General features: G+C 39.9%; 1 protein-coding gene across 2 annotated transcripts in view; it reads right to left on the bottom strand.

The window, feature by feature from the left end:
• LOC105060095 (uncharacterized) overlaps window positions 1-18,720 on the bottom strand; it is a 78,399-nt gene that overhangs the window by 18,963 nt on the left and 40,716 nt on the right. The window contains exons 9-14 of one of the 2 annotated variants that reach the window (XM_029260511.2): window positions 17,636-17,724; window positions 7,854-7,926; window positions 7,698-7,757; window positions 5,154-5,300; window positions 5,001-5,039; window positions 4,793-4,830 (exon numbers count right to left, since the gene is read on the bottom strand). In XM_029260511.2, coding sequence (XP_029116344.1) covers window positions 4,793-4,830; window positions 5,001-5,039; window positions 5,154-5,300; window positions 7,698-7,757; window positions 7,854-7,926; window positions 17,636-17,724 — 446 coding nt within the window. Of the gene's footprint in view, window positions 1-4,792; window positions 4,831-4,982; window positions 5,040-5,153; window positions 5,301-7,697; window positions 7,758-7,853; window positions 7,927-17,635; window positions 17,725-18,720 lie in introns of both variants that reach the window. The other variant, XM_010943694.4, reaches the window with a different exon arrangement.

The following is an 18,720-nucleotide window of genomic DNA, read 5'->3' as shown; positions in this document are numbered from 1 at the left end:
TTGCAACATAGTCTCTGTGATGCCAAATCATCTTTGATAGACGTATATCACAATGCATTTACCCAAACACCTTCTCATATTTGACAATTGATGGAAAGCACCAATCTTGAAACCTCTAATTTAAATAACATGATGATGAAAGAGAAGAAAAGGGATAGAAAGAAGAGGAAGGAAAAGAAACAAAGAAAAGAATTGGAACCTTTAACTTTGATACCATAAGGACAAACTGGGGATGACCTGCAATGCATGGGAGGACCTGTGGAATGGATTAAACTAGAGCTTGGGTCAACATGTCCTGCTATAGAAAACGGGGCAGAGAAGGTGCTTTTAGTGATTGTACAATCCAAGAAGGCTACTAAAAATATTCTTTTGGACTTTTAGATGAGATATATGCCCAAAGAACAAGAATCTAAATAACACTTGTCAATTGGCAGGGTTTCATAATGGTCCGATAACAAAAATTCAAATCAAAGATTCTATATTTAAGAAACAATAGTGAAGTGAGATATAGAGGAGCAAGAGAGAGATTGAAGATAATAAAAGAGAGATTAAAAAGGAAGAGGAAAGGAGAAGAAAGAGAGGGGAGGAGGGGAGAGAGAGGGTGTGATAAGACAGGGGATAGTCCTAATATTGGCATCTATCAACATGATGTGATGTCAATGAATGCCACAGGTCAAAAGTCACAAAGATGGAGAATTTTTCATGATGAATCTAATCGAAGCTTCATCACATGGAGAGCCTACTATTGTGAATATACCATGCAAGGATGTTGCACCTAGGGCTGGAAGTGGGCCAGACCGAGCCAAGTTATACCCTTGCCCGAGCCCGGCCCGAAATTTTTTTCTGACGCGGGCTGGGCTTACGCCCAAAATTTTTTGAAAGACTCATGCCCAAGCCGAACCCGAGCCCAGCCCAAACCCGATTGGACAGTGGGTGGATGGCACTGCTAGGGACCGGTAATTTGGATGTGTCCTAGATTGCCACCTCGAAGTTGGCGAGCATGGCTCGCGCCGCCTTGGCGAGCTTGAGGGAGGCGAGAGCCTGGGACCGGACGGCAGTGGTGGACTCGAAGCAGAAGACAACCTCGATCTCTAGCCAGAGATCAGCGATGGCATCGTAGACATCAAGGATTCGGAAGAGCTCCAATGACCGCTTCGTTTTGACCATGAGTTCGGGGAATCCGAGGAATAGGGTGGTGACGTCGCGGTGATATCGGCAAAGCAAGACTCGCCAATGGAATCAAAGCCGACAAAGACGTAGTCGCAGAGGATCCATTCTCCGAAGAAGAGGGTCCTGAGGGTGACAGGGGCAGCACCGAGCCAGGAGTGGATCTTGAGATCAAGGACCTCCCAATCGAGCTTCTGGATCTGGAATTAAGAGAGCCTTTCGAAGCCAAGGCGGTAGAGGCCCTTGTCGACGATGGATTTGCAAAGGCTTTTGTAGAAACGAACGCACTCCTTTTCATACCCGACAGCAATCATGGACTCGCGATGGCACGGAGGTCAGCCGTGGCAACGACGGAGGCTCCCTTGACCTCGCTGGTGATGGACTTGCCAGCGGCGCAGATCTCATCGGAGGACTTGATATCGCAGAGAAGATGCTGGAGCGGTTGCAAGTGGAGACAGATTCGAGGTCGAGGCGGTTGTGGTTGGTGCCGGGGATCTGGTGGAACTCATGCTCGAGGCGGCATATGGCAGTCTACATGAGGGTCTGTGCGCAGAGAAGAGCAGCGGAGCAGGTGGTTACTCGGGCAACGCATTCGGACTGACATTCGGGCTCGAGCCCAACATGGGCCAAAGGTATACCTGAACCAGTCTGAAAGATAAACGGGCTCTATCATGGTATATTCCGCACCGGCCCAAACCGGCCAGTACACCCCATATCGTACCGTACCAGCAAAGAACCGATTAGGTTCAAACCGATTTTTCAAAAAATAGCCTAAATCAGACCGAACCGATCGGTTCGGTATCGGCCCGAACCGCCCGATATTGGATGGTTTGGTCCAGTACGGTATCGGTTCAGTTCGGTTCGGCTTGATTTTCTTTTTATTTTTTTTTATCATTGGATGGAATTTTTTTTAATTTTTTTATTATCGGTACGGTCTGATATGGTACGGTACGATACCATACCATACCGACCGACAATCGATACAGATTTCGATATCGAGTTTGCGAACCTTGGGCTCTGTATTTAAGCCCAAGCCTGGTCTGAATTATCTCAGACCAAGCCCGAAGGCTGACCCGAAGTTGGCCTAGCCCGATGGGCCTCGGACCGGCCCAAGCCCAATTCCCGCCCAAGTTGCACCTGAGATTTGTCAAATGTGAACCTTTGCAATGGATGATTATGATCCATAAGACTTATTGAAGCAAGGATCAAAATAGTGGACATCTGCATGCAAAGCACTGATGGCAATATTGTGACATGACTCAAGAGTCCACAATCAAGATCTACCAACATGAAGATCCATTCCTTAATGATTTGGTGGATTCATCAAAGATTGCCATCAAATGGACAATTCTAGCTTGTTGGTCATCAATATAAGGGCACTAGAACAACCATCTAGCGATGTGATAGTACGAAAGTCTTGTGGGCCTCTATCATCAGATATTGAAGGTCCAATGGTCGAATATAAGGACACCAATCATCAAGATCCGGGACATGATCCACAATGGAAATGAGCGACAGTGGAAAAATCAATTTCCCTAAATTTTGTTGCATTTTTGGTACCAACATTTAGCTAATTTTTAGTGTGTTCTGGAGTCCTATTTCATTGAAGAGCCCTATATTAGGGTACACCATTTAGGCAAGTTATAAGATAATTACAATTTGATTTCAAGTTGTTTAGGTGTATTTCAGGAAAGGGTATTGTGGGATTCTGAATTTTCCATTTAAGCTTTTGGTGAATAGTTTCTTGGTCATTAAGAGTCCTAGTCTACTTGAAAGTCAAGTCATGAGAAATCTACAGAAGGACCTCATGGCTGGCCATTAGTGACACTATACAGGATCTACTTCGAAAGCAGAAAGTATTTCTTTAGGCCAGGTTCCTCTCTCTCTCTATCTCTCGCTCTCTCTCCCACTCTCTCTCTCTCCCCTCTAATGATCTCTACACTTTTCTATTATCTCGTCTGTTTCTACATATCTCATTCCTACTTGCAGTCTTCTAAGCCTCACCTTAACTTTCATTTAATTCTGAGCTTTTTTTTACGAGATTATCACAGACTATTGTCAATCAACATATCATTATTAGAACTTAGAAACTTGTTGTTAGGACCCATACCTCCAGCAAAAACTTAAAACAGAAACTCAGTTGGCATTCTTGAATTTTATATTTACCAAAAACATCTTTCTGCCCTATTTTCTATGACAAGGCAGTAAGGAAATTTCTTGGCTTAAACCTAGTGACTAGTGTAATCCCTTTCATAGGTCTAGGCCATCTCCAATTGGTCTGACATCATTCATTCTCCCTATAGAATGGTATTCTAATGGCAGAACGGGTCAGTACAGCCAAAACCTGAATTTTGTTAAAGCTAACTGTGTAGAAATATTTTCCCCAAATTCATGCCTGCTATGAAGAGAAGAAATATGAATTGGTAACAAAATATACTGCAAATCATCCACTTCAGACCAGTTAACACCCATGACCAGCATTGTTGCGACCATATTTTGGGGTAATTTTACAAGATGTGGTTCAAAATTTTGACATATTTGGAAAAAAAACACAATGAATAACAAATAATAGTACTACCTCAGTAACAGAATTTTAAATGACCAAGCCTTTATTTGAGGATTAAGCAACTTGGGATTGACAGCATTCTTATACAACCTGTCTTCCACACTCGACATATGATCAACAAACTGCTTATTTTTTTACCATATTTCACCAATTTGTCAGATTTCCTAATGTTTTAAATATATAAGGATGGAGATGCACCGGCATTTTAAGGTTCTCCAATGGGTTCTCCAACTCCAAATCACTTATGTCAGCAAAAGCATTTTGACAGACCCCGATTGATTAAACATGTAGCATCCATGAAGTCTTCCTACAAATTGTACCATAGAGACTTAGTCACCAGCCATGTTTATACAATACCCTCAGTCCTCACATTATAAAAAGGAGGAAAAAGCAAGCCTTCCAAACATCAAGCAATGGCTAGCTTTTCCAGAGAAGCCATCCCATATCCAACCATTAAATCACAACAGCCTTCCTGAACTTGCATGGTCCAGTAAAAATTACAAATGGTGAGTAAAATATCTTCACAGATAAACACACCCTCACCCTCACCCACCCACCCACCCACCATACACGCACATGCACACGCACATGCACATGCTCAAACACAAAAAGAAAAGGAGAATACCTTCAGAATATGCTTCAAATGGTATTTTATTTGTATAGTTTTGCTATGTTTATATAACGTTCGCAAGTTAACAAGGTTTACAGCTAGATGGAGCAAGCTTTACCCAAATTACCCAGGCTTATGTCAAATAATTCCCAACAAGAAGCATCAACTAGCTGTACAAAGTGTATGAGATAGAATGAGTGCTGCTTCCCAGCACCCCTCCCCTCCCTACTGAGAGCACCAGTCCCACACGGCCATCATGGATTAGTATGGTACAAAAGGGTCACATGGGTGATAGGTGAGCAGAGCCCCATGTACCAGTCCACCAATCACTGCACACAGGGACTGGAGCAGGGATGTGTGTGGTGCAGTGAAGTGCTTTTCATATAGTATTTTTAAGTATCATTTCTTCATTGTTAATTGATACTTGAAAAAAGGTATAAAGCAGCTACCTTGGGAATATGCTTGAAAGTTGGCTTAGGTGCACTACCTGCAATACATGCAATTGCAGGGAATTAAAATAACCTAAAGCAACAAACATCTTGTATCGAAAGTACAGCAGAAAATGTTGGATTTAAGTGATTCCCTTTGAAGCAAAACAAGAATCAGCCAACTCTACCACAGAAGTTTTCTACAATTTACCTAATGTGGAATGCATACCAAATGGAACAGAAGGTTCTCCAGGTATGTAAGCACTACCTGAAACAGACACAAAAAATGTGAATGTTAGCAGCAATATAGAGTGTGCAGTTGGAAGAATAATATCGATATGAGATATCCTAAAAAGAGAAAAGCATAATTCATAATTCTTACCACCAGTGTAAGGGTCCCGAAATGATGCATCCAAAGAAAAGTCTTTTTGCCCAGTATTCTGAAGTATAAATTCTACAACTTGTTGGCGATATGAAGCAGGCAAATTTTCTTTGAGAAGCCACTTATCAGCAGTTGCATATGGGTTATCTGGAAACAGCTTGTCGTTTACAGAATTATGCATTAAATTAGTTAATATTCACTTGAGAAAGTTAAAATATAAACATGGGATGTCGAATTAGCAGGTAAACATATATATCATGCAACACTATCAATACATCTTTCTAAACCAAGTCAGAACTACTAAGACAATAGCATACAAATGTCAGAACGAGCAAAGAAAAGAAACAAAAAGGTGCCAGCATATTAAGGTTTTTGTTTCATATTTTGGGTTGGCTATGACAGAACATCTAGCTAATATTGTCTCACATATAAGAATAGCAGTTTGATCATCAAACTAGAGGGTTTGTGGCTGCTAGCAGAAAGAAATTCAAAGACAGGCAACTTATTTACTTTTTGTACAAGAAGACAAATACATCTCCACTAGAAGCCTGGAAGTGATGCAAGTATAATCAACAAGCATAATATTCAGATTATAATTCCTTAACAATTTGTTCCGACCAAAGGGCTATGTGCAAAAGGAAAATTGGAGTAAGAATCCTATTTCAAGTTCAAGTTCACCATGCGTTTGTACAATGTTCTCCTCTTCCACCAAGTACCTTAACACAATTCAACAATTTCACATCCTTTAAAGCATGATATTCCGTACCAATCCGAACCGGCCGGTACACCCCATACCATACCGTGCTGGCAGAGAACCGATCCAATTCAGACCGAATTTTTGAAAAACACCGCGAACCACACCGAACCAGTTGGTTCGGTATGGTTCATGCAAGAACCGCTCGAAACCGAGCGGGTCAGATCAGTTTGGCTCGATTTGGTCCCGAACTGAGCCATACTGTGTTAATCACGTAGGGGAGTGGGGGGAGTGGGGTTGGGCCAAGCTTTGTCTGGAGGCTACCTTGGAAGGCAACCTCATCTCACATATCACAAAGAAGTTTTTCTTCTCTAACTCCGCCAATAGATGACGAAGGTCAATTGAAAAATTAAAATCCCATTCTCTAGCTCTACAACAATGACAACAAACTGTGACTCATACATATTTCGACCGTAAGCAAGATAATCCACCATTCTCTGGCTCAATAAATTTTTTTCGCCTTTTACTAGCAAAGGCAAGAACTAGAAAAATAAGAAAAAATCATGCAAAAATTTGTGATTTTGATATAATTTCATTATATATTGTAGATCTTTGGATGATCTACACGATGACACTAAAATCATTAAATTTTCGTTAATTATAAATATTTTTTAAAATATATATATATATATATATATATATATATATATATATATATATATATATATATATATTTTTAGATGATCCGGATATCAACGAACATCACAAACACTACATGAAATATTAGATTAGTAGAGATCTTGAGGTTAGTACATTATTTTTTTTTATTTTGTACTTTAGATACATTTAATACGCAATTTTATACTTCTATTTTATTTCGAGATGATAAACTTATTGTGTAACATAAATAAACATTAATTTGGATCGAAAGTAGTTTAAAAATTAATAAAACATAAATTAGAAAAAAAAAGACTAAAAAATTGTATGCTGGTATGGATCGGCATGCTAAACCGTAACGACACTCGATACAATACGGTATCTGATACCATATTGTACCCATCAGGAACCATTATGGGAACTGGTACTGGTTCCTGAAATCTTGCTTTAAAGCCCTCCATATAATGTTCTTGTGCATGACAATTTGCCAACTGATTTCCTGTCAACTTAATTACAAACCAATGCAATTGTGTAAGTTCCCAAAAGAAATCATTTTTGATGGTATTCTTTGTAGCATTTCCAAACAAATAGCTCATCATTCTTATAAATACTAGGATTGCGCTCGAGATTGGCACTTGATGACATGCCCAAATGATTTCTATGGATTTTGAACCCAACAGGTGAAAAACAAACCCAATCCCATCTAGTGAAAGTTGACCGGCCATTAGTTACTGTCCAAGGCCAAACCCTCCAAAACAGACAATGCCTTGTCACTTCTTAAGCCTTCGCACAAGCCCCCTTCTCATGTGAACCATGTATGAACTACAATGCTCATGGCTAGACCATCATTACTGATTCAGTTAATCATTTAAAGATTACATGAATAACTCCAATGGATGTTATTTCCAGGTAAAGTACTAGTTTATAATTCAACTTATTATGTATTTCAACTTCCAAAAAAGGATCATACTCGAGAATGTAAAAAACAATTACCTATAACTCTAGGAAAATACAGGAAGCATCAAATTAAATAGAACAAGAATTTTGCATGTAAATTCTAACAAAAGCAGTTAGATTGACACTAGATAAGGCTAAGAGAACATGAATCATCATGAAACACTGCTAAACCTTGAAGTACAATGGCCCCATAATAATGTAAGATTAAAAAAAGCAAAAATAGTAAAATTGATTACCTCCCAGATTATATGGCAACTTACGAAGAGGCTCACCATCTCCTATGTCAACATTAAACACTACAGAACAAATCCAAAGCACTCAGGGATGCATAAGAAAGTCCAAAAAACAAAAGGACTGCTGTATTTACAAAAATACAATGCATTGGAGTATACCATGATCATAACGAACACCATCTAGAAACTGATTGGTTGTGCTATCCCCTGGTCCGTCAACAACTTCACCAATCTAATAGTTAGGGAGAAACCAACAATTCAAGAAAAAATCAGAAACTCAGGAGGTATATTGATATATTATAGATCACCACAAGGAGATGTGGCACAACTCAGATAACTGAACATATACAATTAAACTAAAAAAAAAGAAAATACATTTACAATCAGAATTTTTCAAAGCAAAACATATAGGTTCACACTATAACAAGGGAAATCAATGTCATCTCTTGATTGTAGTAGATTTTGCACATAAGTATCAGAAAGAATTTCAACAAGTGTAGACCCTATCAACAATTTCAATTCCAACTGCGGATATATTATAAAAGGTTCACAGTTTATCATGCCAGTCTCTAGTGCATTTTTCAATTAGCATAATTAGCATAGACAAACTTAAGGCTCCTAGTTCCTACTGTCACCAAATACTTCCACATCTCAGGTCCCCACAACATGTATATGTACCTAACGGAGTATTGGTTGATATCCTAGCCCACTATTTAATTGTGTTTGAAACGTACCAGCATTGCCTGAACTTTCACACATAAGTGTGTCATTCCAAACAGAATTACGGATAGAGTATCAATGAAAAAGGCATCATTCTCTCTACTTCCAACTTTCAGCTTGGAAATGTAAGAAACAGGTTGACTTTATACATAGCAGAAATAACTAATTGATGGTCAATTAGAATAACATATTGGTAAGAAATTCATGGTTGCTTTCATTGAAATCTACAACAATCAGGTTTTTTTTATTAAACATATAATGTGGGTTGATGTTCGAGTCCCAGATTCAACCACAAAAAAAAAAAAAAAAAAAACACACTCACACACATACACAAAGAGACAGAGAGTCTATCATCAAATTGTGTAAAGAATGTAAATACAAAAATAGTTACTGTTAGCAGTAATAGTTTTGCTGCTTAGCATGTGGCTTATTATTTTAGAAAAGAGGTAGAACATCTTCATGGAATTGCCAAGATAATTACCATCTAACTATGTGGAGCCACATTTATCACACTTCAAAGCAAGGTTTGCCAAAGCGGTATTAGAGGGTGTATCAGCCGGCAATCGGTTTGGCACTATAGGTCCATAACATGCCATTCTAGGACATACCAACAGAGGGAGGGAGACGGAGAGGGGAAAGAGGAAAGAGAGGAAGGTGGGCGCGCACGTGCGAGAGAGAGAGAGAGAGAGGGACTCACCTAGAAGTGCAGATTGATCCATAGATTGGGGACTAGCCAGGGACTACAACCCATATCGTAGCCATAGCTAGGGAAGGATGGGGGGCAGGAGAGAGGAAGAGAGGGCCAGAGAAGGAGGCGAAGGGGCCAAAGGAGGGGGCCTCCGCAAAGGGGGAGGGTTCAAAGGTCTTGAAGGATGCAGCCGGGGGATCAGGAGGAGGGTCATCACAAGCTGATCAAGCAAAGGAGAAGGCAAAGAGCCAGAGGAGGGAGGGATCCACGATGGGGGGCTAGTTGAAGGGTTTCAAAAGGGGGGGATGATCGCCAACTGATCGAGCCATAATCAAATCAAGAGTGGGCTTTTTAATGAGTTCAGACTGTTTACCAAGCTGACAGGGGTATGGCAAACCTTTCTTCATAGTGACAAACAAAAAAGATATTCAAAAGATGGAGGTTGAAGACAAGGCATCCAAACTCTAAATGTGGGTGAGGTGTAAACCTCATTAATTTTCATCAGAAGAGTAAAGATCTAATAAATATAACATTAAATGAAGGAAAAAGATGTTGGTGAGTTGGACTTGAACATGAGATCCCACTCAAGGATTCAAGTCCCAACGAGACATCCCGTGAGATGCCTGGATGGGGTACCATCCCATGTGTCGAGATAGGGCCGTCCTACTAGTATCCAACGCCCCAATTGGGACGTCTTGGGACATCCTCTATCCCAAGTTTCAGAATGAGACGGGACGACAGCACATCTCATTTCATGGGGAAACCGGGACAACCCCGTCCCACGGGATTTAAAATCTTGATCCCACTCCAAACACAAGATGAGTACAGCCTAGCCATTAACACATGAGATATGACAAAATACATCATATATGTGTGCAATTTGACTCTCACAACTAACACCAAGAAGAATTATAAAAAAATAAATTCATCCTTTCCATGTGGTATGAAAAGAAATGAGCTCCAACATGAGTCTCTCATGTAACTCATAAGAAGGTCAACTCATGGGAGCATCTTCATTTGATATGCAACAAATATGGAACCCCACTCATGAGCCTCAAAACACTCCTTGGAAGCCTAGACTCAAAGATGTACAGACAGCGTCTACCAACAAATAGTTTGCAGTAAAACATGGAAGCACACAAAAACATAGATGTCATCCAATGCCAAACTTTGTAAAGTGTCGCATAAATGTCAAGTAACTTTTTGTCCATTTAACCATCTGAATATCTATTTAAACAATTAAAATATTTTGTCCTAAATCATTTAGAATGTGATCAAGTAATATGAATTGAAAACTCAAATACACAATGTACATTGAAAACAATGTATTGTACATTGTTGATCTCCATGCATCTCTCCAACTCCATTTATTGTCAGGAATTATTGTCAGGAATTAGACTAGTAGATGATAAGTCGAGACTATTGCTCTCAGAGCATTCAGTCCAGATCATCCGAGTATGGAATTATAAGTCGAGAGAACTCGGACAACCGTGAATGTCACGAGAACAGTATTCTGTTGTGGTTCAGTTTCTGCGGTTAATGGGAGAGTGATTTCTCCCTCCACAGTGACTGCATCTCCTGTGAAACCGACTAATGACATCGAAACTCTTCTAATTCGATCAATCGGTAGTCGCATTCGAGAGAAAGTCAAATAAAACAATACATCCGTCGAGCTTCCATTATCCACTAATTTTTTTTTTACATCATAATTAACTATTGTTGTCGAGACAATGGCAGCATCATCATGGAGAGTTTGAATTCTCCGAACATCTTCTTCCGAAAAAATTATTACATTATCGAGTCGTCGTTTCTTAACCGACTCTTCTTCGGAAGTTGCCCCCCAGTTCTTCTGTCGTCCAAAGATCATGTTGATTACTCCCACCGTTGGTCGATTGTTGAGTATCTCCTCAGCTTGCGGCTGAGATTGTTGGTCGGTGGGAGGTTGAGTCGAACAATCACGCCGGAATTTTCCGAGGTAGTTTCGTCGAATCAGAACCTCTATCTCGTCCCTGAGCTGGATGCACAGTTCGGTATCGTGACCATGATCACGATGAAACCGACAGTACTTCCTACCTCGGTTCCTCAATGGTGCTTTCATTGGTGGGGGGTGTCGTAAGTACTCCTCTCCTTCAATCTCCATCAAGATCTGTGCATGGAGAGCAGAGAGAGGAGTGTAGGAGTCATACCTACCATAGTTGTTCGGTTTCAGACTCCGTCGTCGAGATGAAGCTCGTTTATTGACAATCGGCCTATTTGATTCGACCGGAGCTTCACTTTTCTTTTGTTTCTTCTTCTGATCTTTTCCGTCTGTTTGACGTCGGTCAGAAGCAGCTTCATCCACGCGAATATACTTGTACGCGCGCTCCAGAGCTCAGCATAGATCCGAGGGAGAGTTTTATCTAGAGAGAGTAAATCCTGATCCCCTCAGATCTTTTTTCATGGCCGATATAGCCATGTCTTCGTTGAGGTCCCTGACCTCAAGTGTGGCTGTATTGAAATAAGTCACAAAGTCTCTCAATATCTCTGTCTCATCTTGCTTGATTGAGAAGAGACTTTCGGATATCTGTGGCGGCCTTCGACTAATGCTGAAGTAGGCCACGAAAGAATGCTCGAACTGCTCGAAAGAATTAATGTTCTCCGACTGAAACCCGAAATACCATGCTCGAGCAGCCTTCCGAAGAGTTGTTGGGAAGTCAATGCATAAGAGGACGTCGATTGCTCCCTAGATCATCATAAGAGCCTTATAGCTCTCCAAGTGGTCGATCAGGTTAGTGGAGTCATCGTATGACTCCATCTGCAGCATCTTGAACCGAGAGGGAATCGGTTCATCCAAGATGCATCGAGAGAGGCTGGACATTGTGGAAGTCATAGTCATTGGAAGACTTCCGACCTTCCACCTGAAGTCGGACGAGTTGACGATCAATTTCTCTGAACTTGTGTTCATAGTCGTCAAGTCACCGTTGAAAAACTTCAGAGGTGGAACCCCCTGAAGAGCTCAAAGAAGGTGAAGCAAAAAGTGTCCGCGGTCGTTTCCCCTTCTTGATACTGTGCACGAGGAGAACGCCGTGAATGAAGGGTGGCACGGTGAGAGTGCCAAAAATGTGGTTGTCCGTCTCGGTGGGTGTCGAGACGGTCGCTCCGAAGATGAGGGTGAGCGCTGCGGAGAATGACGGCTGTGCCTAGATGGCACTGACTGAGCCATCGATTGCTCCACTGACGGCTGCTTCTGCTGCTGGGTTTGCTACTGCTGGAAGCTTTGAACCATCTCCGTCAAAACTTTCATTTGCTGCATGAGTGCAGCAATCTGTGTATCCATGGTAACCACAGGACATCAGGAATTGGGCTCTGCCATTGGAGGTGGAGGGGGAACATCTTTCCGACGGGAAGACTGTCTCGCCGATCCAATCGAATGTTGTGTTCTGATTCTTGGCATGGTTGACTGTAGTCACCCCCTTCCTAGCGCATCAATCTGTTGCGGCCAATCCCCTGTCGTCTGTCACCAGTGAAGAGCACCTGCAAGACAAAGTCCTCACAGATCAGAATTATGTCCGACGGAGATCCTCCGATGCTTAAATTAGAAAGGGAGTTGGTGAACAGCAGATAAGAATGTTTAGAATGGCAGAGTCTTAGCCCAGAATTGCCTTATCCATGCTGTTTGTTTACCTTCCTTTTATAGATGATTCTGATGTAACTGTCGAATACGTGGTCCCGCTTTTTATGACGCTAAATTATCAGACCATAATCATGAAGTTAGTGAGCTGTTTATTCTCATTAATGACCATGACACGTAATCGATAACCGTTCATAACGGTTAGGATCTGTTGAGCAGATAGGCCGACTATATGTCGGTAATACTGATAAGTTGGTGGTAGACCAGAATGAGCATCGACTGATAACTCTAATATGCTAATGGTCTTCGATCAGAAGCTAACCAAATTGTTAGTTGATGGTTGATAGTAGCCGACTGTAGGTCGGTTCATCGATCGTAAGTCGGCGTAATGTGTTCATGCGGTCGATGTAGAGTTGGAGTCGGAGGTCAGTTGACTTGTCCCAACAGATTTCAAGTACCAGCAAGACATGAGGCATCCGGACCATGCCATCCCATTCATGTAAACAAAGGGGATTGGGACTCCGAAAACCATCCAGCAAGAAAAAAAAGAGGAAAGAAAGAGCCGAAAAATGAAGAAATGGAAAAAGTGAAAGGAAAAAAGAAAAAAACAGAAAACAAAAAGAAAGGAAGCAGAAAAGAAAAAAAAGGAATGAAGAAAAGAAAGAGAAAGAAGAAGAAAAGGATAAAGAAATAAAGGGATAAGAGAAAGAAAAAGGACAGGAAAGAAAAGAAGGTGGAAGAAAAAGAAAGAAAAGAAGGAATGAAAAAGAAAAAAGCAATGAAAGAAGAGAAGAAAGACAGAGGATATCTACTAGAATGCATAACCAAGATTGCATAAGAATGCGATGGGACAACAAGACATCCCATTCTATGGAAAAATTGGGACATTCCCAACCCACAAGATTTAAAACCTTTAGTTCATCTAATTCATCCAAATCGTGCAACGATTTAATAGCATGTGCACACTAATAATGCACACACATGCTACGAATTTTTCCTCCTATAAGTATTAATGTTTTACTTTTAAGAATTAATTTAGTTCAAAAAAATAATAAAATTTGGTATTAAATGACATATATTGCAAAAATGAAAAAAAAATAGTGTGTGGTAGGGTAATTTGTAGCATACAAAATATTCAACTATCTTGAGGAATAGAAAATACTAGGCATGATTTCCCTTTATTTTCTCTTGTTTGGACAAACGAGTGAAGGATGGGGGAATGAAGCCTTACTGGATGCATGAGGTTTCTGTTTTTGGTATCAGGAGGGCTGGATCTTAGTGAGAGTAGGCCAAAACTATGCTTGTTCACTTCCTTTATCCTCTCCCTCTTTCTCTCTCCCTTCTCCCTCTCTCCCCCCCATCTTTCTCAATCATTGATCACACTTCCCCCATGACCAAGTCAAAGAGGAAGACTATAGCCCCCTCCTTGCTCTCTTTTCTATTAATCAAGCAACCCACACAAGTCATGCAAGGTGCCAGCCAGTCTTGACTAGTTTCAATTGAAAAACATCTTGACCCATAGATAGATCAGTGTCCCAAAGATGTTCTGAATCCCAATATCTTAGTGGGACATAATGATACCAGCTAAGGAAGGCAGTATCGGAATCGGCAACCATATCGGTTGGCTAGTAGGATGGTACTGTATGTCCCATGCTATGTCATCCTAACGTGAATCGACAAGCAAAACCAGAAGGGATGAGGAGAGGGAGAGGGAGAGGGAGAGGGAGAGGGAGTTGGAGAGTGAGGAAGAGAGAGAAATAGAGAAAGAGAAAGGAATGGAGAGAGACAAGAAAAGGGCGACGATCAAAATAGGGGTGAGGGAGGGAGAGGGCTTCGAGGAGAGGGAGAAGAAGTTGGAGAGTGAGGAAGAGAGAGAAATAGAGAAAGAAGAAGGAATGGAGAGAGACAAGAAAAGGGCGATGACCAAAATAGGGGTGAGGGAGGGACAGGGCTTTCGAAGCCCTCTCCCGTCGCGTCGGAATAGAGGTAGATGCCCCTATTTCATTTTTATATTTTTTTGAAGTTTTTAAGTGAAGTCAACAACCATTGTTGACTTATTATTTTCTATTTTTTTGAAATTTTTTTAGTGAAGTCGACATCACTATTCCAACGCATAGAGGGGATGCCCTCTCTCCCCCACCCTCGACCCTATTATTCCAGCACCATCGACCACTCTCTCTCTCCCCCCCCCCTTCTCCCCCTCCCCTTCCATCGATTTCTCGATTTGGAGGTCGAAATTGTCTTGATCTGTCGCTGGAATGGTTCAGCATGCCTCAAACTGGAGGTTTCAGGACAATTCCACCGTCCTTGGTACCAATAATACTATCTCAATGGTCATGGAACCAATTGCAACAAATGATTACATTGGACTATACCATCTTTTTTGGACTTTTAACTTTTCATTCTTCCCTTTCCCTCATTTTCCCTCCTTTCCCTATTCATGCACCAATCGCAGCCGCTTGTAGCTTTTTTATTATTATTTTTTAATTGGCTAAGCATCAATCTCTGACTAGGTCCAACCTGACACCTTCTAGAACATAAAAATCAAGAGCAGAATGAAACCAAAGCTTTCAGTTTGACTTTCACATTTCATCTTATCTTTTTACTCCCATATAAATCAGATCGCCATTTTTCGAATTTTAAAAGAGTACTTAGACCTAATCATTCATTCCTATGATTTAGCTCAAAACCATGTCCCCAAGCCACTTTGACTCAATCTTGGGAGCACAACTCTCTTTTCCATGAATGCCCTGATCCAATCTAGCTATAGTACTCTTCCCCTTAAATCCCATTGGCATTGACTGCAATAAGATGGGAAGCAAAGAACAAGATTCAACCAGCCTGGCTGTGCAACGTGATGCAAGGCACACTTTAGGATTCAAGCATCACATTACATCCACGTAAAAGAATACTCCAAAAAATGCCATGGTACCATTAGTAAAGGCCACTGTTTGCCCAAAACTCCATGAACAGAATTTTTTGATATAAAAGAGATGATGGTTGTAGTGGCCATTATTTATCATTATAATGGAACATGATGATCAATAATAAAAAAGAACATATTATTTTCCCTAATCTTTGTTGACAAGATAAGCATGATGCATTTTAACTACCAAACCAACAAAAAAATTCAGTTAAATTAAAAATTTGAATTTCAAAAAAAGTGTTATTTTATTTAGTGAACCAGTGTGAACATATAATGGTCACTATAACAAAATAAAAATCAAATAATGTCCGTTATTTTAATCTTTATTATCAATATCGTATAAAGCAATAGACCATTATTTAAATATTTGGAGATTTGACCCTTATTTTGATGGAATCTGAATTAAGATTATTTTTACATAACTAAAATAGGGAAGAGTACTTGCACATAATATCTTACACAAACGATAATTACTTCAAAAGTATACTTGCGCGGCCACAATCTTACACTAAAATACAACTCCCTCCAACTCTTAGATTTTTAGTAGGAAACTTCTATCACAAGTAATACCTTAAAAACTTAAACCCCAACCTGCTTCTTCAGTGTATCCTTAATTTAATGTTCTAAATATATCTGCTTCATGCCCCTATACTTGCTCTTGATTATTAGCAACTAAGGCAATGTTTATTATCACTGCTATTTTTGGTTTTCAGTTTCTAAAGTAGACAAATTTCCATTTTTGGTTTTTTAAAAAAAACTCATCTGGTTTTCAAAAAAAGGTCAAAGCTACTAAAAGTGGCATTCACTTTGTTTGAAAAGAAAAACATCTGTTTTACCCCTGCCACCAATGATGCCGCCGCCCCCATGATCCCTACTGCCACAACCACCACTAGCACTGCTGTTGACACTGCCATCAACACCAGCATCGCTTCCAAAATTCATGTTTATGTTTTAAAAAATAATTGACTCATCAAACATGCTTTTATAAATTTAGAAGAAGGCCAAAACAGAGTTTTAGTTTTTAGGTTTTAAAAATAGAAAACCAAATCACGTCAAACGCAAGCTAAGCTTCAAATTATGGAAAATGGAAAAAGGTACACAACCTTTTGGCCTCAATATCAAGTGATACTGAATCATATTGAGCTATGTCAAATAGGCACAGCACGATACAAGTTAGCACCACCTTAATACCAAGTGGCACACTTTTCTGATTACTGACCTAGTGCAAAGTGCCAACTAATAGCCAGACATGAGCCAGTATTTAAATCCTTCACAATAACATAGATCTCCATGATTTCACTATAAACTCTTCTCCCTTTCACAGTACTATTAATCACAATTATGTCTAACTTCAGATTCTTAAGAATCCCTGAATGCTCAGAAATCCTTAGTTTCACTTATTTAAGAAGACTAGACTTGTTTCATAGTCACTTATGATTCTTGAAAGGTGAATAATAAAATGTTGTTCTGCTCATATTTATATCTAGGAAGGATACTGGTGATGTCATTATTATGTAACTTTCATCAGCTCTACCACGAAACGTAGTTGAATCTCCTCTACAATAACCTCAGAACAAAATGTAGATTTAAAACTATAAGTAGCTGTTTAAAGAACATATTGGCAGCATCTCCACACAAAAAGAAAAACATATACATAGATATACAACAAGAAAGAAGGGGATGAGAGAGCAAATGAAATCAAAAGAAAGATCCACATATAGTCAACTACAGTAAAACTACTAAAAAACATATAGGTGTAATAGACTTTGTGTTGGAAATCTATACAGATTGTAGAGTATAACTATAAACTGAAACCTAGAAACCATCATCATTTTAATCATTTCCTAATAAATTAATTGGATAATAAACAAAGAAATAAAAGAATATCAATATCATCCCACATTAAAGAACAATAGGAAAGCAAAAAAAAAATGAATTACTAATAGGTGTAAAGTAATTCTTTAGGGAAAAAAGCTAGCATATTCACTAAGACATACTTTGTCCCACCTATGCTCCCTTGAATTCCACGAATAAGCCACGCCATTATCACCTTCTCTAATGACTTTTGTTTGCCCGTCTGTAGTGCCTGTTCAACCAAAAAACATTAAAAAAAGAAAACTCTGGGTATACAAGAAAAAAGAAATCTATAATTAACAGAATATGAGACAAGGTATATCAGATGCCAAATCACTAAGGAACATTGTTAACATCAAGACAAAAATGGAATGCTTTGGCATTCAACAAATGCATGACTTCTGTCTAAATTTCAAAAGTAAATGAGCCTCTAGATGCAGTATTTGCTTAGTGATTCTTTCAGGGCCATGGCTTGTCACATGAGTCTGAACTTCATATTTCCAGTTGTTGACATTCTGCACCTAACAACAGAGACTCAAGACATCATTCACAATCCCAAGTGTTAAGACAAATCCTTTTTAGCATAATCCACATTTTCACCCACTATTTCATCACATTCACTTGAGCATCCCAATAGAGCATTGTCTATGGCTATAGCTGAGCAACAAGAAAGAGGAGCTTCAGCTGTTGGCCCATCACAGAGAGGACTGTTTATGTCAACACAAGGCCTGCAAAGAGCTATTGATGTCGCAGTTGCAGCCTCACGAAAGAACATAGCTCTTCCGGGAATTCCAGTTCCCACAAGTTATAAGAAGCCACATTCAGCACATCAAGAAAAACTGGCTTTCCCATTGGGTTACCACCATCCCAAGTTCTGATTTGATACTTCTCACCAAATATGTCCATGGTTTAGTTATTGAATGAAGAATAAAATGCAGGTACTGCAAACCTGTATATGATATTGGAAGGGATGAAATCTGCTACCGCCACCCCTGCCATGGATTTTAGAGGTATGGCCTCCATCCCCTTGGAGAAAGAGTTAGTTGCTGGCTTGCCGCCAATACGAACATGCGGTTTCACGAGGGCGGTGCATGGGGAAGGAATGTTCCCTTCGAATGGATTCATTTTTCATCCTTCTGAAATGACTGGCTAGACCAAATGCATCAATTCTCCAAATAGGCCACAATTACCGTCAGCAAACATATTACCCATAAGGAACACATTTTTG

Source organism: Elaeis guineensis, chromosome 2 (genome assembly GCF_000442705.2).
Source record: "Elaeis guineensis isolate ETL-2024a chromosome 2, EG11, whole genome shotgun sequence".
NCBI classification, from domain to species: Eukaryota; Viridiplantae; Streptophyta; class Magnoliopsida; order Arecales; family Arecaceae; genus Elaeis; species Elaeis guineensis.
This window is presented reverse-complemented; position numbering and strand designations above follow the sequence as displayed.